Source organism: Pleurodeles waltl, chromosome 3_1, assembly GCF_031143425.1.
Source record: "Pleurodeles waltl isolate 20211129_DDA chromosome 3_1, aPleWal1.hap1.20221129, whole genome shotgun sequence".
Classification (NCBI taxonomy): domain Eukaryota; kingdom Metazoa; phylum Chordata; class Amphibia; order Caudata; family Salamandridae; genus Pleurodeles; species Pleurodeles waltl.
In genome coordinates this window covers 971,785,952-971,810,813 of record NC_090440.1, presented here as the reverse complement: position 1 = coordinate 971,810,813, position 24,862 = coordinate 971,785,952, and the positions used below count along the sequence as shown (strand labels likewise).

General features: G+C 47.0%; 1 protein-coding gene across 6 annotated transcripts in view; it reads right to left on the bottom strand.

The window, feature by feature from the left end:
• The window catches only part of LIN28A (lin-28 homolog A), a 64,803-nt gene extending 40,771 nt beyond the window's left edge, over positions 1-24,032 (bottom strand). Inside the window, exons 1-2 of one of the 6 annotated variants that reach the window (XM_069224038.1) lie at positions 23,772-24,032; positions 17,822-18,006 (exon numbers count right to left, since the gene is read on the bottom strand). In XM_069224038.1, coding sequence (XP_069080139.1) covers positions 17,822-18,006; positions 23,772-23,781 — 195 coding nt within the window. In that variant the 5' untranslated portion in view covers positions 23,782-24,032. Of the gene's footprint in view, positions 1-17,821; positions 18,007-22,110; positions 22,536-23,095; positions 23,324-23,771 lie in introns of those variants that run through there. The other 5 variants (XM_069224039.1, XM_069224033.1, XM_069224036.1 and 2 more) reach the window with 5 other exon arrangements.
• Positions 24,033-24,862: the final 830 nt, after the last annotated feature.

The window sequence follows — 24,862 nt, the reverse complement described above, 5'->3', positions numbered from 1 at the left end:
TTCCTGGATACTTTACATAAAACAATGTTGTCAGTCTTCTAGAGCGCATCCAGACTTTCCAAAATGGAAATTTATCAATATCTGCTGCAAAGAAAAGTACACAAACATCCAGACTATCCAAATGGCAACTCATCAAACAAAAGTATACATACACACTTTGCTGACTGTCATTGGAAAGCTGCCCTAACATTTCAGAAAAGGGACAGGGTCTGTTTCCAACCAGACATCTGACAGGTCCCGGGTTTTACCCCAAATGCAATTCCTCTATTTGTAGGCTCCTTGAAGTTGATGGTCAAATAGGAACCTTTGTATTCCGTTTATTACTGCCTTCACATTGGCACATTCAACAAGTGTTCAATGTCTCCAGGCCATAAAAGCCTCCATAAACAATTCTTGCACTGCTACCGCAGTGTTACTAGGCGGTTCTCCAGATTGTGAGATTTATTCCATCGTACACAGAGCACAGTTGCAGCATCTATTTGCTTGGAAGGGTTAGAATGTTTCAGAAATATATGGGAACCTACAGATTATGTTCAAGCCCCCAGATTGATGCAGATGTTTCACAAACATCTGCCACAGAAACCGGGCCCAGCTGTTTATGGAGTCAAGAGTGCTGCTGTTAGGATTCTGAAACATCAGACATTGGGTCACTTGCGGCTCTGATGACGCCTGGGACGCTAACAGTAGACCCCACAGCTCTGTTCCACTTGATATCCCCGTTTCTGTGAGCGTCTGCATCTAAGGCCATTTCAAGGCGAAGCAGACGCCCGGCGTAGCGATTCCCTGCTTCACCTTAGTTCGCACTGTTTATCCATCCCTGCACCTTCGTTATTTTCTCATTTTCTGGTTTCCTGCGGTCAGACCTTCTCTTTAATTTCTTACATTACTTGAGTCCTTTGCATTGGTCCCTTGTGTTCCCCGGTTAGCTGTTTTGGCTCCAAGTTTGTAACTTGCTTAGCTCCTGGACTGAGATTAATCCACCTAGAGGGCAAATCCAGTTGTGGATGGCCGGACGTTTGTACACTGTGCATGAAGGGATGGCTCCTAGGGGCGGTTCTGTGCCATAAACCAAGGATCCATCTCTCCCTGCATAACGATTCTTTTGGCTTCTACTCCCAGGTGGAGCAGTGCTCAATTTGTAAATAAAAACGTGCCGAAGCTTTGAAACTCGCGGCTGCTGCAACTGAGTGTGTGAGCACAGAATACTGAGGCAGCGTAATCCTAAAGCCATTTTGGGCGTCTTTAATCCATTCACAGCCACTTCAGCTCACTCCTGCAGCTTCCTGCTTTCTCCCTTTGTGACGCTTTTCCGTATTTCTCTAACCCCGTATTTCCTATAAGGGACTTTTGCTCGCAGTAAACGCCTGATGCAGAAAAATAAGTGCCGACCCCCAAAAATAAGTGCCAGTGTCCCACACCGGCAACCACCGGCTCAAATTAAGCACTGAGAAATGTCTTTATTGTACCAATTTTCATGCTGTGAACGTTGTTGAATAGTGAGGATTATGATCTCATAGTGTAATTTATGATATACTCACACAGACATATAAAAAATTGCCGTTGAGTAAAATTATTAACAATTAATGATGTTTTGAAGAGGCCTACTGTGGGGCTATATAAATGAAAGTAAGTAAGGTTCTTAATTACACATAAATTCTGCCCATAATGTGGGCCATTTACTTTCTTGCTATTTTTTCTATTAAATCGTAAAAGCTATAACTTAAAATTTATAGCGGTCGATAATTCCTAATAATGCATAGCACAATATAATAATGAAAACATTAATACGTGATAAATTGCAAAATTCTTAGGAAAATAAATGCAAATCGCCAACAAAATTAAAGAATTCTCTAGCAGTGATCACATGACTTTGTATAGTTCACATCAATGACGGTGCTCGTATGACAATCATTTAATAACTTTCCTAAGAATGCAACCCTGGTTAGTATGGAGAGAATTGAGGAGGCTAACTCTACTGCTCGTATCGAATATGTGTTAAACATGTTTTTTTAATAATATTTTATACATACTGTTTGGGGCAGATGCACACAGAAGCATTGGCACAGCCCCACCCCTGTTTCAGGCCCCACTGTGTCCCGCCCATTCAGCACCTCCTCTCATCCCCCCCACCCGAGCCCCTCCCACTCCAAGACCTACTTAATGGCAGTCACTGCGTGATCCCACTGATCAGGTCCCTCCAGCTCTCCCTGCATTTATTGCTAAGTGCTTATAGCGCTTGCAGTATAGCACCTACTGCCCAGCCCTGTTTTGCTGCCATGTTTCAGGGCCCGCCGCCTCCCGTTGCTCTTCCCGCCCTTTTTGCCACCGCTTCAGGCTCCACCCTATCCTGCCGTTTTTCCCGTTCTGTGCCCCCTCCCGTCGCCCCCACACCCATACCACTCCAGGACCTACTTAATATCGGTTTCTGTGTGACCATGCCACCATCTGCTGTTACTCCCTGAACAAGCCCCTAGTCCTCAACACCGGACACAAAGACTCCCTCTGCTGCACGCCTCCCACATACCCCATTGAAGTACCTTTCAGCTGCCGCCACTGCAGCTTCCCCTGCCTCACAGGACCACCTACCCACAGAGGACCCATCACAACTGCCTCCCAGAAGACCACCATCAACCCAGAGTAGTTAAACTTCATCCTGCTCAACGCCCGCTGCCTCAGCAAAACACACCATGGAAAACTGGGACACCATCACCACCCTCACCCCAGACGCCACCTTTCATCACTGAAACATGGCTCAATACCGCCTTTGCTACTGCTACCCCCGACGGATACAAGATGATACACTGGGACTGCCCAAACAAGCACTACGGAGGCTTCGCCATAATTTTGTAAGGAAACCACCCAATGCTTTGCCTAGAATGACGACCCAACTTTGTTCCTGGAGCACCTTAACTTCCTACTACATATCAACGTCAAGACAACCATAAGGGGTAACCTCAAATACAGACCACCAGGACCCCGACTAGCTTTCTGCGATGCCATCAGCAACATCATCACCCCCCCTCACCATTGACCCCCTCCACTACATGCTGTTTGGCGACCTCAACTTCCACATCGAGGATCACAAGGATACCAACTCCACATCCCTACTGGAGAACCTCAACAACATTGGACTCACCCAACTAGTCTCCAAACCCATCTACAGAGCCAGACACCCCCCCAATACCCTCTCCTCCTCCAGTGACAGAATCAAATTCACCCACACCACAGAACTCTCCTGGATGAACCACACAATTGTCCACTTCACAATCTCCAAGACCAAGCACACCATCACTATGCACAAAAGTGCCTCCCACCGCAGCTGGGGAAAAGTAACTGAGAGCCAATGGACTCAGGCTCTCAGCACCAAACCACCTGACACATCAGTCAACCTCGACCAGGCTATCCACAACTTCTCCGCCTGGATCAGCAAATGTGTCAAGAAAGTCGCCCCCCTGAAATCAGCAAAAGCCAACCGACATCAAGATAAGCCAGCTGGTAAACCTCAGAGCCAAGAACCATCAAACGTGACTGTCTTCTACTCGAGAAGCAATGGCACATCTCCAAACACCCCTCACACAGAGCCACACATAAAAACAGCACTCAACAACCACCACCAGCGCATCAAGAAGGCCAGAAGAACAGTCATCACGGACTGCATCAATGCCGTAATCAACCCCAACAAGGAGCTCTTCAAGATCATCAAGAAATTCTCCAGCCCGACTGCCACAGAGACTAGAGTACACCCTCCCCAACAACTCTGCGACTCACTATCCGATTACTTCCATAGCAAGATTGCAAACATCTTCAACAACTTAAACCCTCAACCCACTTCGATCAGAAATCGACAACCTCATCCAATCAGTGAACCCCCAGCCTAGCCATAACCATCTGGTCCCCACTCGACGTCCAGACCACCACTACCACCATGTCCTCCATTCACTGCAGGTCACCCACTGACTCCTGCACCCACTATCTCTTCAACGTTGTATCCAACATAATCACTTAGAACTAACCAACCTCCTCAATGCTTCCATCTCCACAGCATCCTTCTCAGACGGATGTACGCACACAGACATTAGACCTTTCCTAAAAAAAAAGCCCTCGGGCGACCCCAGTGATGTCAAGAATTACCGGCCGATCTCACCGCTTGCATACCCAGCCAAAGGAACCACCTATTCAGTGCATATCAATCAGGTTTCTGGGCCAACCATAGCACCAAGATCATGCTCATCACCACAACATATGACATCAGAACCCTCCACGACCAAGGAGAAACAGTGGCTCTGATTCTACTCAAACAGTCCGCAGTATTCAACACTGTCGATAACCACATCCTTATTGACATACTCCACAGCACTGTTCACCGACACACCCTCAAGTGGATCACCCTTAAGTGGATTACCCCCATTCCTCTCAGGATGCACCCAGAGAATCTGCCTACCTCCTTTCACCTCCGCTCCCAAGATCATCATAAGCCAAGTGCCCAAAGGATCATCGCTCAGCCTCACGCTAATCAACATCTACAGGACCTCCTCGCGGACATCGTCAGATCCCACTGACTCAACATTATCTCCTATGCCAAGGACACCTAGCTCATACTCTCACTCACCAAAGACCCCTCTAACATCAAAAACAACTTCTGCAAAGCCATGACCGACTGGATGAGAGACGACTGCCTGAAATTGAACTTTAACAAAATCAAGGTACTAATCTTTGGAAATAACATCTCCACTTGGGACTACGGCTGGTGGCCAGAAGAACTCGGACCCACTACCACACTGACTGAACACACTTGCAATCTCAGCATAATCTTGGACAGCCCAATGCCAATGACCATGAAACAACAAATCAATGCAGTTGCCCTCTCCTGTTTCCACATCCTCAGCATGCTCTGCAAAATCTTCAGATGGATCCCAGTAAACACCAGAAAGATCGAACAAGCCCTTGTCACCAGCCGACTCAACTTTGGCAACACGCTCTACACTGGTATCTTCACCCAGCTCCTCAGAAGACTCCAAACAATACAGAACGCAGCAGCTAGACTCATCCTGGGTCTCCCGAAGCATCCCCAAATCACTCCTCACACCAGGAAACTCCACTGGCTCCCTGTCCAGAAACAGATGCCAGTTCAAGACACATGACTACAAAGCCCTCCATAAACTGGGACCATCCTACCTCAACCACAGGCTGAACTTCTACCTTCCCTCGAGACACCTGTGCTCCTCTTCACTCACCTGTGTTCCCCCACATTCATCACACTTTCAGCGGGGCTCGCGCATTCTCCTACTTCGTCACCAAAGCCTGGAATTACCTCCCCCTCCACCTCCAAATGGCATACTCAGTGGCAGACTCCAGAAAGCAACTCAAGACCTGGCTTTTAACTAAAGTATTCATACACAGTCACACATGCACAAAACATGAAAAAAACAAAAGGTTTGCACCTTGCTTAGACTACAATTTAATTTCACTATTATTTATGTGCCACTGGGGGAACTCCAGGCCAGTCTTCCACCGCCCAGCCACGTGTGGAATCACTCACGTGTTTTATCAGAAAAACACCACTGCACTGCATAAGTGCGTCTTCACATGTTTTTAAAATATTGCCAGTAGAGGTGGAAATCTGGCCAACATTGAAAATACTAGAGTTCAGGATGGTAAAGTGAAGAGCGGAGACAGGCTCTATGGATGTTTAAATTGGATGCCAAAGGAAAATTATAATAATTCACAAAGCAGGAGTAGGTTTTGAAAAAACTCTTTCTCCTACACCACCTTGGAATGGCAAAGGAATGATCTGCTATGGGCAGCAGCATTCCATATGGTCTCCTGGTTTAGAGGAAGTGGCCACATGGTTTGCGGCCAGGGCACTCCAGATGAAATGAGCAGCAGGCAAGCAAGAGATCAGTTAGCTCTGCATGGAGAGCTGTAATCTCTTAAACATTAAAATAAAAAGAGGAGAAGTAAGGAAACCAAAGGGGAACTATAAAAGAACATTGAAAATGAAAGGACTAACCAGCCCCGAATCAGAAGTGTGTTCATTTTAAGGTGGGTGTACACATTTGATCGTAAAATGCTGTCATTCACAGTACAAGTGAACCAATGACTGATGTGGATGGAACCATTACCATAGACAATACATGGTAATGCTTGGAAGCAGAGTGTAAATAACACACAAACAAGTAGAAGAACCGAGCGGAACAAAAGGCCCTCTGTTTCTAAGTGGATATGTACACATTATATAATTTAATTTTTCATTTCAGGATCGCAGGAACTATTACAGTGCAAATATTCTACCCATGGAATTTGTCAGAGGTGGTAACCAACACCAAAATCCGTCCCTAGGAAGGTAATCTGACATTTTATGCAACAAAATACCTACCTGTAGGCCTTAGAGAGAAATAACAATCCACTCTTAAATACTTGTTGAATTTCAACCTACAACTTTCACAGTCAATGTCAGGCATCATTTCTTTTTTTTTTTTTTTTTTAATCAGAACTTTACATAATAAACAGATCAGATCTATGGCATCAGAAATATTTTTCCTAGAGAACCAGTTAGTCCCCTACCTGGCATCCCTGGATTGTCACCATAATGAACTGGGGCCTCCTGTACTGAGTTTAAGCATTCCCAAAAGGCAACCACCGGTATATATTGATAAAATTACAAATATGTACAAAATGCTATCCAATATACAATCTCTACTAGTAGAGCCTTATAAGGATTACCTTAGTGCAAATTGTCTATCCCCACTCTTTGTTCGGGTGGGTCAAAAACACCAAAACATTGCCTACTTTGGTAATCTGTGATACTGCATATAACAAAATACCTGCCTATAGACTTCAGCTGCGTAATAACAATCAACCCTTAAAAACAGATTATATTTAACACGTGGTTGTCACAAAAATTAAGGTCCGATTGCTTTGTCATGATATTTCACCATAACATCTAAAGAACGTGACATGACTTTTTCTAATCAACTTTTAAGGATCCAGCGTTTACCAATGACTTGACACTATGTGCAACTCAGGTATCCTCAAGTGTGCATAAGCTGGCAGCCATCGGGCATACATTTATAAAATTACAAGATAGGTATAAAATTACTGTTGGCAAAACAATATACAATCCTACTCAATAGGGCTTAACAAGAATATTAACAATGAAATTCTACATGCATTGTTTTCAGAGTGGATGACCAAAACCCTTGCCTAACATGGTAATATGAGAGATTACATGTAACCAAATGCCTTCCCTTTAATCTGTAACGTAATATGATACCAAACTACTGTTAAGAGCCTATTGGCTTTACCATATACTTTCCAAAATAAAGAACGCCGGCCCTACGGCCTTTGTAACAACGTTTCATAATAAACCAGACCTAGGCACCTGGCAGAACATTCCTTTGCTCATCAAACAAGCCTACAGTTGTTATCATTGGTTTATCACCATAACCAACTCACAACTACTGTACTGAGCATACAATTTCCACGAGGCAACCATCAGGTATGTAGTCATAAAGAGACAAATGTGTACAAAATTACAGTTGTTGAAGCAATATATGATCTCTCCTAAGAGCCCAACAAGGAGTGTTGTAGTGCATCTCTTTTATCTCCACGGTTTGCTCTGGTGGTTCACTAACACTAAAAACCCTTGCTTGCTATGGGAATCTGCGAGATTCCTCGTATGGAAGTACCTCCCTGCAGGATATAGCATAGTGCAATAACCATCAATCCCTAAAAGCCGATTGTATTTAACAGATGCTTTTCACAATAAGTAAGGGAGGCCTACCAGCTTTGTGAAACCATTTCACACTAAACAGACAATACCTATGAAATCGGGCATGACGTTTCCCAATGAACTAATGACTCCCATACCCTGAGCTACTGAAAGTATGTGGCAGGGGAGGAGCCAGATTATGCAGCCAGGTTGACTAAATTATTTGGCCTAATGTAGAACATTTTGTTATAGTATTACCTTACTATTTTATCTTTTGTTTCCACAGGATAACAGTAAGCAGTCAAAGGTTGACACCCAAATGCAGCAAAAAACAACAGAAAAGTGACCAGTCAACCTTTGTAAATGGCCTTCCACTGCGTGGCAACTTGTATTGTTGCTTTTTTTTTAAAGATATTTTACCTTTTCCATTTGATCAATATGAGCTAGAAAATATGTTTTGGTTAAAATCAGCAGATTATGCAGCAAATGAAACAAATCCAATATTATGCAGAAAATACAGCACCTGCAAACATCGCATAATTCCAGCGGCCCTATCTACACTCTACCATTGGCTTTACTCCTCACCCATCACTAACCTATTCAAGTGCACATTAAGTGGCAACCACCAAACCATCATGCATACAGTTATAGAGTTACAAACATGTTGTAAAATACAGCTTGCAAAACAATATACAACCCCTCTCAACAGGACCTAACATGAATCTTCACAGTGAAAACCACCAGAGTGTTGGAAAGGATGGCCAACACCAAAACCCTTGCCTACTGTGGTAATCTGTGAGATTAGTTGTAACAAAATACATCTGTAGCCTGTAACACAATGAGATAGCCAACTGTTGACAGTTTACCAGCTTTAACAAGTGCTTTTCACAATAAATAAACTAGGCCAACTGTCTTTGTCATAACATTTCTTAATCAGCAGACGAGATATATACCATTGGACATAACATTTCCCAGTGCACCAATCAGGTATATATTTTGTCACTGTAACCAACTCAGGCTTGCAGTATTAGGCATAAACTTTTCCACAAGGCAACCATCAGGCAAAAAGTCATAAAATTAGGAAGGTATACAAAATTACATTTGATCAAGCAAAATACTATGTCTTTTAAGAGGGCCTAACAATTATTCTCACAGAGCTGCTTAATATCTTTGTAGATCGAGGGAATAATATGCATTTTCTCCTACCCAACCTTGGAAACGTAGGACAGTGTGGTCATAAACTTACTAACATAATATAACCATGGTGATAGTGGGAGACATCAAGATGGACAAACGGGTGCCCCATGAACATGGAGCATTGGCAACACGCGGACTACGCTGTGCCCAGTTACCAAGGGAAATGTATGAGCCAATGGGATACATTCCTAAATATCAGAGAATAAAATAAAGGATGTCACTTGCTCCTATCTAAAATGTAAGTAATCTTATCCTTGTTCACATGTATAATAATCACCTGGGCTAGTAAATTACTAGCTATTAGGAAAACTGCTTGTCAATTGCTATGCGCTAGGTTAGTGTGTAATAAAAACCTCTAATTGCATCAATTTATGTCTCAACTTATTAGACTCCAAAGGGAGGCAGTGCATAATTTGACCTTCTGGTTGCACCCATTGCTACTCATTTTTGGGGGGCCCGGTACTCATTTTTCCTCAACAGATTCCGATCCAGGGCAAGAGAATGGAAAACACAAAAAATGGAAAGAAGGAAGAAGATAAAGATGGCAAAAAACAGTGCCAAAGGGAGACAGCAGGGATGAAAAGGAACATGCCCGAGTGAGATAAAGAGGCAGGGAGTGGCTGGTGATGGATTAAAGCGGCCGGAGGCGAAATCAAATCTATTCAGCCTCGGTATTCAGCACTCCAATCTTCAATAGCTCCGGCCGACGGCTCCTGAATAAGCTGTGGGCCCAAGCACTTATTCTTTTACAAGCACTGTGGGCAAACACAATTACAAATAGCCCTGCAAAGGTATCCGACAAGTCTGAAGTAGTCTTAATACTGGCCAAGGCCGTGTGGGTGACTTAGGACACAGTCAGTGAAACTCCCATTTTCACAGTTCAGTGGGCTCTCCAGCTATTTATTTGCAGGCGAAACTCCTTTATCTTGCATCACTTGTACCGCGCCCCTCCAGTCCAACAGACTGCATTACACCGGTCCAAATATGGGAAAATCCAATGAAACCTGTTGGTTCATGCTGGTCTCAGACAATGCCATGTCACAGCACATCCCCACCCCGCATCTCCATACTTTATAATCCGCTCCAAGATCCCTGCCCTGTGCCACCTTCTATCCTGCCAGTGACCTGTGCCCTGCCCCCGTGCCTTAGCCCCTATGCCATCAGAAGACCTTGTGCTGTGACATGCCATCAGTATGCGGCATGAGGCTGTGTGCTTGGAGGATAGCGCCCAGACTCCACGAGCCAGAGGCTCCTCGGAGGTGCAGCAGAGTGGTTACTGACTAGTATCGCCGAAGTCCCAGAGTGGTCCCCGGAAGGTGTAGCTTCCCTGAGGTACCATATGCCTTGTTATATGGTGCAGCTCCCACCCCAAGGCTTTTTTAATTAAAAATAAAAGTTAAGTTTGAGATATAACGTCTCATCTAAAGTATCCAGTCGATATAGCAGCTACCATGCATCGCAGTATAGCGCTCCGACCTTTAGGGTGCTGTGTGCCTGGCTACAGTAACCACCCCACCTCCCTACTGACTTGCCCAGTCGTTGATATAGCCTACTGTCGTCTCATGTCCGAGCCGCCTTTCCTCACAAAAATACTTTGGGTAAAGTGTCTCCCTCTGCGGGATGCTGTGCGTAAGTACACAGTTCCCTATTCGAATTGAGATGCCAAGTTTAGGGATACTGTCCCTCCTCGAGTCTAGGGTGACATGTCTAGAGTAATGTGCCACTATTCCATGGTGCCACGAAGCAGGGGTAGATGCTGTCCCATCTGTGGTGCGCTGTCAGAGGACGGCGTCTCTCTGCCATCACCTCATGCATCTAGGAGTAAAATCCCGCCACCGGGCCATTATTTTCACGATCTGTCCATTATTTTGGACAGAAGTGCAATGTCGTAACGAATTCTGAAAGGAATAACATTTGTCCGTAATTTCACTGGGGACTAGGGATGCATTATATGCCTTCTTTTGGTTCTTAGCAACAGCTAAAGGTAGCTCTCCTACCCCCTCTTTTTCTTTCTCTTGTGTAATTTCACTTCTTTATATTCCTTTGTTTTTCTCATTCGCAGTCTCTTTTCTCAGTCTTACTTCGGTTTCTTGATTTTATTCTTGTTCTCTTTACTTCTCCCCTTCGTTTTTTTCGCTCTCTTTCTCCGCTTTCTCACTTACTTTCTATCTCTATACCCTGTTCCCTTCCTGTCTGTCTTTTTGTCTCTGCCTCTCTCTTCCCTTTCCGAAGCACTGAGTCGCAACAAAACATAAGGCGATGTACCTGCTGTACTAATATACTGCAGGTCTCAAAAACAGGGAGGCAAGTTGGGTAAAATCGGGAGCAAAGGCAAGTCTGCTTGGCAACACTGTATGGTGCACACCCTAGGAGAATCCTTTGGTGCATTTAGTGGAATTGACCGGTGTGCATCATCAAGCCACATATTTGAATTCCGTCTGGGTTAACCTAGCCTTTGTTCATCTACTCTCCTAGTGTGAACAGATGCAGGATCCGTCTAGAAGAGCAACCAGCAGTGGGTGTTTTGAGGGGGGTCATTTTGCTCTATTTACTGAAAGATTGCCATTTAAAAGGCCTATGCGATAGCAGCTGTCCCTCCTTAAGCCCTTTGGCTTGCCTTTCTGTCTCACTTGAGTAGAATGTAGGGTGCTGAGTCGGATATTAAGAGAGGATGCGAACAATCAGTCGATCATAGAATTCTCAGACCAGTACTGAACTACTCTGTCCCATTGGACCAAATTGTTTGACCCTTGGCAAATTACATTCACTTGTTTTTCAACTCTTATCTGCCAAAAACGACAGAAGCTTAGAATAAGGCTAAACTCCAGGTAGCCTTGCATGTCGCATCATATCCTGGATTGGTTCTTTTGATGAATAGACGTCACCTAGTTAGTGTGCCCCACCTGGGCTTTTAAAGCAGAGTAGCGCTGCGATGAAGCTTAGAGTCCTGCAAGATCTGCGTGTCCCACAGGATGTGATGCAGGCAGTACCAGCTTTTGTGACTGTGGCTGGCTGTCCCGTTCTCTGGCCATGTGCAGTGTGGAATGGTTGAATTAAACCTCCCGACGGGACTGCGCCTTCTTTCCACCTCCGGAACATTTCAAGGTGATTGCTGTGGCGCAGAACTCCTTTAAGCGGAACTGCAGACAGAGGTTAAAAGAACTAAGCGCCTGGGAAAGCCACTCTACTTTACCGAACAGGTCCCTGCAGAGTAAGGGGAGAAGTGGGGGGGCTACCGCCCAGGGGCCCGCATCGAGCACATTCCGCAGGGGGCATCCTTTTGCGTTACTCCACTAGGCCGAATCCTATTACTATTGTTCCGTACGTTAGCTGTTGGATTTCGCTTATTCTGCGTACGTTTTCTGTTTTTCAGTCTTTTAGATAAGCTTAATTAGATCTCAGCGTTTGATCAAAACTTCTATGTAGTATACAAACCAACAAAATGTTATGACCCGTACTTACGCTGGCTGTGTATTTGCACACTCTGGGACTGATTGGCCTTCTCAGATGCAACCCTAAATCTGACCTTTTATCTTGATTCATACCATAGAGTGGCCTGTGCATGGGGCATAACGACCACTTCATGGGTCCACATTTGCTAGCGCTAGGATACTCCTAGGAGCAACTGTGTGCGCTACAAGAGTATATCATTCTGTAACTCATTCAAATGTAGTGTGTCTACCCTATTTGCGTGTCTGGCTGTAGCGTCCGTTTGGGGTGCCCCGGGCACGATTTAGCCCCCCTCCTTTCGCGCGCCACGTGCCTGGTGCGCCCTCCTCTATCATTGCGTCCTCGGATCACAGTCCCTCCCTCGAGAGGGGCTTCCCAGCCCCCACCAAGGCTGCATTCCTGGCGCAGATGCCGGCCAGGCCCATAGGCTGTCAGGGGTTTTCTCTGCCATGGAGATGTTAATGCTCTGAGAGCAGATAAAGGCACTGCGGTGGGGGTGGTTGACCCCCTGTGAGGGCTTATTCACTCCAGGTTCCTGTCATAAAGACATTAAGGGCTGAAGGGCCAGTGTCCTGGGCTGTAACCGCTTCCTGCAGCTCTCAGTCACGTATGTAAATAGAGGGGACTGCCTCTGAAGCAGATGGTTTGAGCCATTGTCGGGGACCTACCCCCGCCTCGTGTGACCCTCCCCCCTAGGAGCCCAGGCAGATGTGTCCATCAATCTGCCTGTGTCCAGTTCCTGCGGGTTATGGGCTGTCATTGATCTGACCCCAGACATCCGAATGGGGGGTGGGGGGTGGTACAAAGGAGAATCAAGGGTTCGCGAGGACCTCAAGTGACCACCAGACAGCTCTGCCAATACACCTCTTTCAAGGCCTCAGAGCCACGCATAACTCATCCAATGTAACCCCCAGTGTTTATCAATAGCCCCTCCTATGAATTCAGGACGTGGACACTAGCCCGCCCAAAGCACCTCAACCAAGGTCCGCAGCACCCCTGGGCAGCACACAGCCCTAGTAAAGCAACCCAAAACATTATCAAAAGCGCGCAACCCAGGTTTCAGTAGAGAATGGGGCATTTATTGCAGACCCCAACATTCTAACCGATAGACCTACATTTAACCTTAACCCAGATGAACAGAACCCACTCACAACTGACACTGCCAATGCACCTCAAGCAGCAAGCATACAGCTACATGAACCGAGCCCTTGCCAAGCCCTGCTGTTCCATCGCCCAGATTTAGCTCTGCACAACTGGGGCCCTAATACCAGGGACATCGTAAGGATTGTGGTGGCCCTCGGCCAAATGTATTTTGGGGGCCCTGTTACGAACTGCTTTGAATTTATGACCCAATTCGAGCTCTTGCATGCCCTGTTTGGGCAGGTCACTGCACAGACACACTTGCCCAAATTCCAAATGTGTTCACATCAAATATTCAGAGATAGTGACGTGTTTTAATATTTGTAACATACCTGCAGCTCACTAATATAGTGCAAATAATCTTTATGACACCCTTCCACTTCTCATGTGTGAGGTCCCGTTTCAATCTAAAAAACTTTTTATAGATACTGCATGATGTAACATACACAATATTTATCTGCATTAAGTCTGTAATAGACTCTCACACATCACACCACATTAAAAATAAAAAGGAAAACAGTGTTTAAAGCAATCTGCTTAAGAATTATTCAAGGTCATCAGGTAAACACTCTGCATAACAGAGGTGGGGGAGGAGTTGGTGGGGAAGGGGCTGGAGTGAAAGGCTGGGGCACTAGGCCAGAGCCCACTCTGCCCATGCCTGACACCTTCTCTGCCCAATACCGCTCTGGAGTGGTGCACGTCAGTCTATACCTGCACCCTCTACCTTTCCCGTATTAAAGACGCACACACGTCTGCAGCGCTCCTACTAGTAACACACACCTGTTTCAATATACATTAGGCCTGTCCTGCAGCTTTCCACCACAGCAGTGCAGGAGTCGCCAATGTATCTCAAGCCAGACCTGCGGATAGTCCTCAAGCTGCCGCAGTGAGAGCCATGCAAAGATGTGCTAATGCACGCCTGTCCTGGGCCTGTACGCACAAGGGCGAGGTGTGAACGACGGACTATACGTCTGGCCTGCACGCACAAGGGTGAGGTGCGTACGACGGACTGTACGTCTGTCCTGGCCTGTACGCACAAGGGCGAGGTGTGAACGACGGACTATACGTCTGGCCTGCACGCACAAGGGTGAGGTGCGTACGACGGACTGTACGTCTGTCCTGGGCCTGTACGCACAAGGGTGAGGTGCGAACGACGGATCTGGCCTGTAAGCACAAGGGTGAGGTGCGAACGACGGACTGTTCACCCACTTATTCGCCCCCTTAACAGGACATAAGTTTGCAGAACATAGTAGTAAATTACTGTATTTGGCTTTAACCATTACACTACAAAGCATGCCCTTCTTTTCAAAATGGGTACTATTCTAACATGGCACAGTATCCAGAACAAGCTGCATAAAAGGGGGAGGGCTTGATGGGGGTGCGAGGGGTGGGCGTTCTAAAACCACTCATAGCGCTTTGAGATCCATCTGGACTGCATTAGGCGTTTTACAAGCAAACAGCTTACCAGGCGCAATCGTCCTACAAGGCAGTTATTTATTAAAGGCGACTTTCGCCTGCAATTTGATGGGCTTTTGAAAACCCTAATGTCCCCCGTCCTGCACTTTCAATGAAGTCATTTTAAAATACTCGTGCCCAACTAGGGAACCAGATAAACGTTTGAACATTTTACTGTCCCTTATGGGCGTGGGAAATAAAATGACTTCTTTTAGGGAGTAAAACGGCATGTTTTGTTTCTAATAGGAGTACTCTTGGGTGGGGTAAAGTAGTTTTCATTTAAACATAGGTACATGTAGTGTAATCAGTTGATCCCTTGTTTAAATGGAGAGATGCATTTTTTTTTTTTACCTATTTCGATCAGGCAGCAATAATCGGACAGCTCCCCCTCCCCCCCCCCCCCCCCCCCCCAACACGACATCGATGACGTCCCTGATCTGGACTTGTGCCAAAAGGGTAGATTCAGTAGGATACGTTCAAACAAGTCTCACGTGTGCCCACAACGTCACCGATCTGTACCGTGTATCAGCAGGGCAGTGATGGCACAAACGCCAGACCCCTGTATGTGTTCAGTTATTACATCCTCTTTGGCATCACATCACCGCTAATCCCGCTCGCACGATTCCGTAGGGTACTGTGAGCGGGAGCCTGTCCATAAGAGGTCACTGATTTGGACAGTATTAGTAGGACAGTGTGGACAGATTCCTTTATCTTTACAAAAGTAAACACCCACTTAAATCACGTCATTGATTTGCACACATGCCTGTAAAGCACAGGGGGTAAAGATTGGGCAGATCCTGGAGTCTACAACAATCCGTAGAGTCACTTTTTCTATGATGTCCCTGCTGATATCCCAGATCCAGACGTGTCAGGGAGCCAATACGTACAGAAGTTTAACCCACGTCTTTGCATCCCTACACAGGATGTCCGATGGACAGATTTTCGTAGGCACTTCTGGGCACACATTTGGGAAACTCACATGCTTCTATGTATCTCGAGTAGTAAAGCTACATGAATCACTGGCCTTTATAGGACAATGTGGTGGAAACCACAGACAAACACAAAATGGTAACTAGGCCTGAGGGGGGAATAAAGCAATAAACAAGGAACAATCACTGTTGTGATCTTTAATATCCAAAAATAACTGGAGGAGACACCTTACCCACTAATAGTTTCATCATAAGCTCCTATCCACACCCTAGGTGGATGATACCACCATGAAGACATAACCATATTTGGGCGTTCTTATATAAAGTATCTTACTGGATAGAAGCAGGGATCCACAAAAAGTTTATTAAAAATACCTCCCAGTAAACCCTGAGGCTATTAGTAGCTGAGGCGTCCACTCCAATTCTTTTGGATATTAAAGATCTCAACAGCGATCCCTCCTTTAGTATCGCATTTGTATTTACCACCTTTTATTTATTTTGAGAGAAATGTCCAGATTATGCAAAGTAAAACAGCCAGCTGACATTATTGTATCACACTAATCCATATATTCAGTGCTTCCTCCTCAGTTAGTAGCCCTGCTTTCGATGGAACAGGTTTTAAGATTATTTGCTAACATCAGCAATATTAGCGAGCACAAGCATACGACTACGACCCTCAAACCTACAAGAATGCACTTTGTCAATTACCTTTTCTATCTACTAATCGGCGAGCCTTCAAAGAGAACCTAATTAAGGCCCATTTTGCAGAACAGAATGTAATACTTCAGAGATCGGCTTCTGTTTCAACAGGTCTTTATTGTTGACAACCGCGTAGAATTTTCGGGGCAAGCGCTGGACCGATGAGAGCCTTTAAAATGGCCGCCACACAGGTATCCTCACCCTGCGCTTGCGCATTCTACCTGCTGCGCTAACAAACCTTACAGTTAAGCAGCATGGCACAATATTTGGGAGATAGCTCCGCTTAGTGAGAGGAAGTAGAAATCAAGGTCCTCCCGCTCCTAACACCGGTGGTTCGAACAGCAGAGGGACTGAAGCAGAAGATCTCGCCCCTCGGGCTGTGAGGGATGGTTTAGCCACCCGAGCACTGCTTCCGTACTGCCCCCATGTGTGGCGCACAATGGGCAAATACTGAAAAGCGGCCGAGTCTCCTCCTTCAGCTCACCGCCTTGGAACATTAACCAAGCTGCGACACAGACAGCCTGCAGTCTGGTTTAAATATGATTTCTTTTCACCGGCAGTGCACTGTGGTTAGACTATCGTGGGAAACTATCAAATTACCAATCAATATGAGCGAGGCTGCTGCAACACGGACAGTAGTCCAGAAGGTGTAAAAAGGGCCCGCGAGATGCGCAGGGTGGTGGTTACAGTTTCTCTGCAGGGAAACGGGCATCTAAGCCACTGCATTTCTCTAGCTCTTTTCACAAATCCTTTGGAAATAGAGAAAATGCAATACACAGCCGGCACCCACAAATCAAGTAAAATGTAGTAGCAACCCTTCTTCGCAGGAATGGCCATCAAGATTCCCAATGGCTTAGCCTCTCCACACCACAGAAAAGGGCTCTCTAATAAATTTCTGAACCTCATCTGAGAGGTTCTGTAACAAAAAAAAACACAAAAACAAACAAAAAGAATGGATAAAACACAAAAGACAATGAAATGAGGGGAAAAAAAAAACACAATTCAAAATGACCATTGAATTAATATGGTGTTAAGCGTAAGGGACACGAAGGAACGGTATGGTCGGTTTTAAGGTGAGCTCCTCTAAAGAAGATGTAGTCAAAGACTACATATCCTTGTCGAGAAGCGCAGAGAATCTGGTATGCTGGATACAGAGCTGCCCCACCAACTTAATGATCAAGCACAAGCCCCCTGTCTCACACCTCCTAATTCCCTTAGAACCACTGACCACTAGTCCTACCTGGTGCACAAAGACGTCGACTGGTGGGTCCAGGCCAGCCCCATCGCTGCTGGTCATTGCCAAGAAACCAAATCCCATGCGGACATTGAACCACTTGCAGATGCCCGAGCCCCGCGACAGGGGCTCCTCATCTTCACCCTCTGGTGCGTCTTCTGGCTCATCGAGGGACTTCACGCAGCCTCCTGCTGAGGAAAGAGGATATCAGTCAGGTCTGAGGGTGCATAACCAACTTCAGGCTACAATGCCTTTACCAGTGTACAAAGAGACATAGCAAAGTAGTCAGTTTAAACATGTACCCAATTGTTACATTGGTGATGCACCTAGGATGAGGTGTATTGTGGTGGCTATGTTGAAGACAATGGTCGCTTTTCAGTGATGCGTCTGGTGTTAGTATGGACAAGTGTAGAGTGATTACATTTGGTGTGATGTATATAGTAAAGCTGGAGATGTGTCTTGTGGTTACTTGAAGGTGATGTGTGAACATTGTGGTTAACTTGGCAATGCGGGTTGGTAGTTACCATGGAGATGCGGTCTGGTAAAACTACACTGGGGCGCTGTCTCTAATGATTAAGTTTAATAAGTTGAGTAGCTATTACCAAGATTTTGGTTAATGTGAGTATGTGGTCTTATGATTGCTTTGGGGGTGGGGTGGTACTTTCTAGCAGTTAATATGGTGATGTGGTCTAATTGTAAAGTTGGAGAAGTGTCTGGAAGACAAGGTGTGGGAGAGGTCACAAGGAGGTAAGACCAAGTGCTTGGCTGGGGGTGATGTGTGCAGTGGTGAAAAAGGGTGAGATGAGGCCTGCAGGTTGGTTGTGGCACAAGCTCTACTTCCAGTTTCTCCACAATGATCAATAGAAAATCACTATCCCCTAGGTCGACGTTACTCAAAGTACGGCCCGCGGGCCGCCAGAGGCCCCACGGGCCTATCTTGGCGGCCCGCGGACATCCGAGAAACGCCATATAATAATGGCCACAGTACATAAACATAGAAGAGGGCCGCGGGAGCATGCGCAATAGTGGCTACTTCGCGCATGCTCCCGCGGCCCTCCTCTATGTTTACCTAAGGCAGCCATTAGTTATGGCGTTTCAATGACGATCCTGGCTAGTGGTGGGAAGCCAAAGCCCATCAAAAGTTAGCGCTTGCAGCTAACTTTTACAGGGCTTTTTTGTCTGCTTCCTGTCACCGTCTCCACGTCTGCCGCCCGCCCGCCCGCCTGCCATGCCGTTGTACATTTGTGGCATCTTTACAGTGCTTTATTAAGGCAGGTAAGGCTCTTTGGTTATTTATTTATTTGTTTTTAATGTAGTGTGTGTTACTGGGGTAGGGGTGAGAGCTAATGGCGCTGTGTGTGTTACTGGGGTGGGGTGAGAGCAGACGGCGCTGTGTGCAGATGGCGCTGTGTGTGTTACTGGGGTAGGGGTGAGAGCAGAAGACGCTGTGTGTGTGCACTGTGTGTGTGTTACTGGGGTAGGGGTGAGAGCAGATGGCACTGTGTGTGCGCGCTGTGTGTGTTACTGGGGTAGGGGTGAGAGCAGATGGCGCTGTGTGTGTGTGCACTGTGTGTGTTTCTGGGGTAGGTTTGTAGTTACACCTGGATTCAAAATGCAGCATTGTTTAGCAATGTTTTGAAAAAGGGGGCGGGGTGGTTGTGCTCCCTATAAGCCCCCCCCCCCGCTGTCACTTCAGTGCGGCCCTTGGCCGCAAACCATACTGCAATTTTGGCTGCGAGAAAAAGTTTGTGAGTACCCATGCCCTAGGTCCTCCAACTACTTGCAAAGAACACAAGCAAATCTTGCCCAACCCGAGGTCTTTAAACTGGCTCCCCATTGATAAAACATGGCACACCTAGGATGGCATGCGTAACCTATATAACTACTCCACAGCATGCCAAGTTACTTAGCTCAACTCCATATCCCAGGGGAATTTAATTTCCTGAAACAAAGAAGGGTAGATGCTTGAAATTCCACAACACAATGAAGAAGAAGAAAAAAACCATTTGCGCTAGTCATTCTCTACGACAGCACAGAAGATTTGGAACAACAGTCCCCTAGAAATGAAGGCACCTTTATTCATCATGGTCAAGAGAAGAATAAAATAATGTCTAACCCAACATTAAATAAACACCTAGCTCCTCGCCGCTTCTCGGACTTACCCAATACTCTTCTGTAGTCCAGGAACATCCTACTAACTCTGCCCTTGCCCACACTCCTTTTTAGATTGTACCTTGCAATGTGCTTGTATGTATGTATGTATGTATGTTGTAGCAATAGATTTTCTTCATTTGACTGGATGTGGTTCACACCCTACCGGTAGAGCGAAGACCTCCAGCCCTAAGTTTGGTGGAGGGGTTCCAATTTTAGGGTGATCGGATGCCTCCAGTCTACTGTTAATAAATATCCTCAGCATATCGGCTAAGAAGAAACAGTCTCATATGGCAACATATCTGCCATCTGTGGCCCCTACGAATGCCCCAAAATGGTGTAATATTTATTACTCCGGATATGACACCAAAGGGATGGGAATTTGTCAGGTGGGAGAAATAGCACCCAATTACAATTACTTGTGTCACAGTGGGCCATGGAATGCGGGATTTAATGTTTACAGTACCTAAATACACACAGTCCTAGTTACTGGAGGTTTTGTCTGGTTTGACCTGCCAAAATGTAACAGGGGAGAAATGTGGGAGATGTAATGCTTAGCGCACGACTCGAAATAAAACCACAATCTACATGGTAAGAAAGGAGGCTCGCCCCCACTATCTGCATGCGACAACAGATCTGCTATATACGAAATAAGGAAAGGCCCTTAACTATTTGTCAGAAACAACCCAATCTATATGTCAGACATCCGAGACTGCAGAGGTTGAGCCCACCGAGAGAGGTGAATTCCTCGTGTGGGAAACGTGGCCATATTGTTAAACTGCTCCGTAAAGAACTGGGAGAGCTGTGGTCCGATCTTGGCTTCCCTTTCCTATTTTTCATTTTGTGTGATATGAGGCAAATCTTATGTTCTTCTGTGCCTTGTCAAATTACCCACGAGGGCATGTTCAGCGCTGTATCTCTCAAGTTACAAAACGGGAACAGCACCATAAACGGGGCCGCTGGAATTATGCGACTTTTGCAGCCGCGGCATTTAGCACATTATTATGTATTTGCTTCATGTGCCACATAATCAGATGTAGATTTCAGCAAAAAATGTTTCTAGGTCAAACAGATCAAATGTGACAAAAAATGCGGCATCTAAGCGCTGCCGTGCAGTGCGCAGTGGAAGGCCCTTCGTAAAGGTTGGCTTGTCATCTTTCTGTTACTTATTTCTGTATTTGGTTGGAGGCGATGTCAAAGTGATACAAACGAGGTGAAACTCTTGCCCAGATTGTGTTAACGTGTAAACATTGCAAAACAACGAAGTAATGCTAACACTAAATGTTGCGCATTAAGCCGCGTTATTTGGCTTTTCCTGACGCATAATTAAGTTAACATTGCCCCATAAAGTGGTCCTCATCTAATCCATAATTCCAGTGGCCCTGACCCCAGGGTTACCTAGAGCAAAGATATATAATAACCAGGGGCAATAAATAGAAGAGGAGTACCGCAGTGTGGCAGGTGAGGAGTATTACCTGAGCGCAGGGGTCCAAGGAAGGCCAAAGTTTTATCCAGCGTATTTTAAAGCTCTTAATCATGCAGGGGTGGTGGCATTCCATGGCCTCCGCACCCCACAGCCTAGCACGCCGTTGAACCCGGAAATATAAATAAAAGCGCGCGACCAGTGCTGTCTCGCGTCACGTGTGACACCTTCAGTCAGCATTTTCACTTTGAGCCCACCCTGACAATGTAAAAGATGAAACTACAAACTATCGTTCGGTTGTCTAGAAGCCCATGACATTAACTTACCGGCTACGTACTGCCCTCAGCTACCTACCATTCTCCCAGGTTTAGACCCTTGCCAATCCACACTCCCGGGTAATGTCAGCCCTGCTGGTTAACGCCTCCACTGCCACTGACTGTACTTCTTCGTGATAAAAGTGCACCTTTCTATCCAGTGGTTCGAACATCTGTCAAAAAATAAATACCCTTCAATTCCCACACTGTAACGGCGCCAAACTGACCTAGATTCCTTACTTACACTAACTGATCAACTCCCTCTCTTAAGGAGATCCCATCGAATTCGTTCGCCCTTCTCTTTAACAGGACGATAAACTCATGCGCCAGGGCGCTGAAGGTAGCAAGCAACCTATAAACCCCGCTTTCCGAAGCCCACTAAGGGCCGCCACCACTAGTTTGCATACCTTGGGCCTTGGTAAGTCCGAGCTCCATATGTGCGGACTCTCTGGCCCGGGACCACTGTGCCTTGCTCTGCTGCAACCAAACTGTCTTCAGCCAGAACCCAGTGCTCCAGATCAATGGGACACCAGCCTCCAGTCCAAGGCTTCCCTTCCTCCCATCATTGCCCTCAGGTGTGCAGTGCTGACGCGATAGTCTCCCAAGACTATGAGTCCCAGAATGCACTAGTGTGCTAGGCAAAGCCCCGTACTGGCAAGTCTCCCTACACCAAAAGGCGCATCGCCGACAAAGACACCAACAGTGGGGTGGAACCCGTCTGGACGCTGGTTTCAAACAGGGGGCGCGCTACTGCACCCCGAAGATCCAAGTCCACGTCTCAGCAGCCCAGCCAGGAGAAGATTGCCCGGCCCGACACTGCCAATTACTGCTAACGTACGATATACAGCTACCCATGCATCTCTTCATACGTAACTCTACCCCAAATCCCATGCTCCCCCTTTGACTCCAATTTACATAGGCGTGCCTCTGGAATCGCGCCGGCCAAGAAGCAGCCGCTACCTTTGCCTACTTTTCAGCAAAGGCCACCCTCTTTATCAGCAGACGGTCCGACCCAGGACACTCCAATATCCCCGAAAAGGTACCCCCCAACCCACTGCAGGAACATTCATAAACCGCAACATTAATACTGTGTTCACACTGCCACAGTTGACCCTTTTTACTTAAAGCTGCTTTTATGCCCCAGGCCCCAAAAAGCAAACACATGCGTGATTAGAACACCCCTCCCCCAATGCAGTCTAACACGTCCCCAAGAATGCTCAGATAGGGCTCTTTACTCCTGTACAGGAAGTACACATTCTTATCTAGTACATCTAGGACTTCAGTTCGGTCCTTACCACAAGAACCCATATACCTCCCATTGGATACATACAAAGCCCCACCCTAAACAGACAGTATCTCCCCACGTACCCCCAAGAGGTCAGAGACCCTCACCTGTGCGTTGGTTGGAGACAGAGCCCATCCTGGCCCTCTTCAGCCCGGGGTCCTGAGCCCTCCACAGCCCGGGCCTTTTCCAGCTCTCCCCCTTCACAGCCTACGGGCTCTCCCAGCGCTCCACCCTTCTCCACTGAAAACCCCAGGCCCGTCCTGATCACATCTCTACTGGCACAATGGAGGGGGGAGGGCCCGGCTCTGAAAGGATCCTAAATTCTGCAAGACAATGGCAGGCCCATGCTTCCGCCTCCCGCCCCTTCCTGGACCAGGGAGACCCCCACCCACCCGTGAAGAAGCCTCGGGAGCCCCGCACATTCCACAATTCGTCCTCGGACCCCGCCACACCCAGAACTTGCTGACACCTCAACAATGCTGATTTCAAATGGTCCCTTCCTGATATAGAAGACCCCAACCAGTCGGGAACCCCGCGTGGTTGGATGCACCCGTTTCATATGATCTTTACATGCCTTCCAATCCTTCTGCACAGACGACGTACCTGTAAATGTGTACCCCCACCCGAGTAACTGCAATACGTGCTTATCGTTCTTGAAAAGCACCCTGACCTACAGGAAATGTTGTCTTCCCAAACTCACCCCCCAAAAAACAGCCTTCTATCCGGCTGCCTCCTCTCCCAATAGATCCCCCCTTCTGAGATGCTGGCCCCATGAACAGTCACCTTCTGCCATGATGCCCCCCTTGAGGCTTCTTTGCTCTCTTCAGCTCAGGAGCCTCTGGCAGACGCCTTAACACGCAGGCCCCCATGGACATTGGGCATCTTCATATCCTGGGTCTCCCACGCCTCGTGCCTTTCCCTGTCGGTCAAAGGCACGTGATGCCGGTCCTGGGAATAATCTCACATTCCAGGGGTTTGGGGTTCCTCTGGGTGGGGGCCTGGACCGGCCAATCAGGGGGCAGAGGCTACCTGTCAAGGCAGAAATGGATTACCCCTCCCTTCCTAGCCCCCTCCCCCATGGCTCCTTCCTTCCCTGGCCAATTTGGCTGCAAACTGACCAGCCTGACATGACCTGCCCCTCCCCCTCGGAGGCAGTGGACATGAAAGGGCTCACAGCTTTTTGGGCTGGGAAAGTGTTTTTTTTTTTTTGCAGGCAGGCTTGCCCTGGGTGGGGGGTCTTATCTGGAGGGAGAGGAGAGGACAGATAACAGTGCTGTGTGCTCACTTGTCAGCGCCGGGCTCAGTGGGAGCCGCAGACGGGCCTTAATCACTCACACAAGAGGCCATTAATGGCTGCAGATCCAGGTGACGGATCAGCTGCACAAAGGATGCTTTTATGGAGGTCTGCATCCTGGGCCACAGCACAAGACAGGCAATGGGCGGGGTGGGGACGTTGGAGAAAAAGGCAGAGAGTTATTATCTTCGCGAAACACTGGGGGACCTCCGCCAGACGCACGGGAAGTACAGGAGAAATCACCGGAGTAAATACTGGAGAGGAGACTAGAAGCGCATTATAAATAAACGGGCAGAAGGGGATTGCGGGCAAAACCACTGTAGACACAAGGGTTGTAGGGGTGAGACCACTGGAGGCCCAGGGCAAACATCAGAAGAGGCAGCTGGGGACATAGGCGTGATTTCTGGAGGCACAGGCCAATTATTTAGAGGCAATGAGGAAACCGCTCAAGGGAAGCCCATGGAGGCCGGGGGGAGAGGGGCGTCTTCTGGACATACCCAGACATCTCTAGAAGCACAGAGTAAATAAAGGTGGGGTCAGACGAGGTACATACAGGGCAAGCATCGCAAGAGGCATGGGA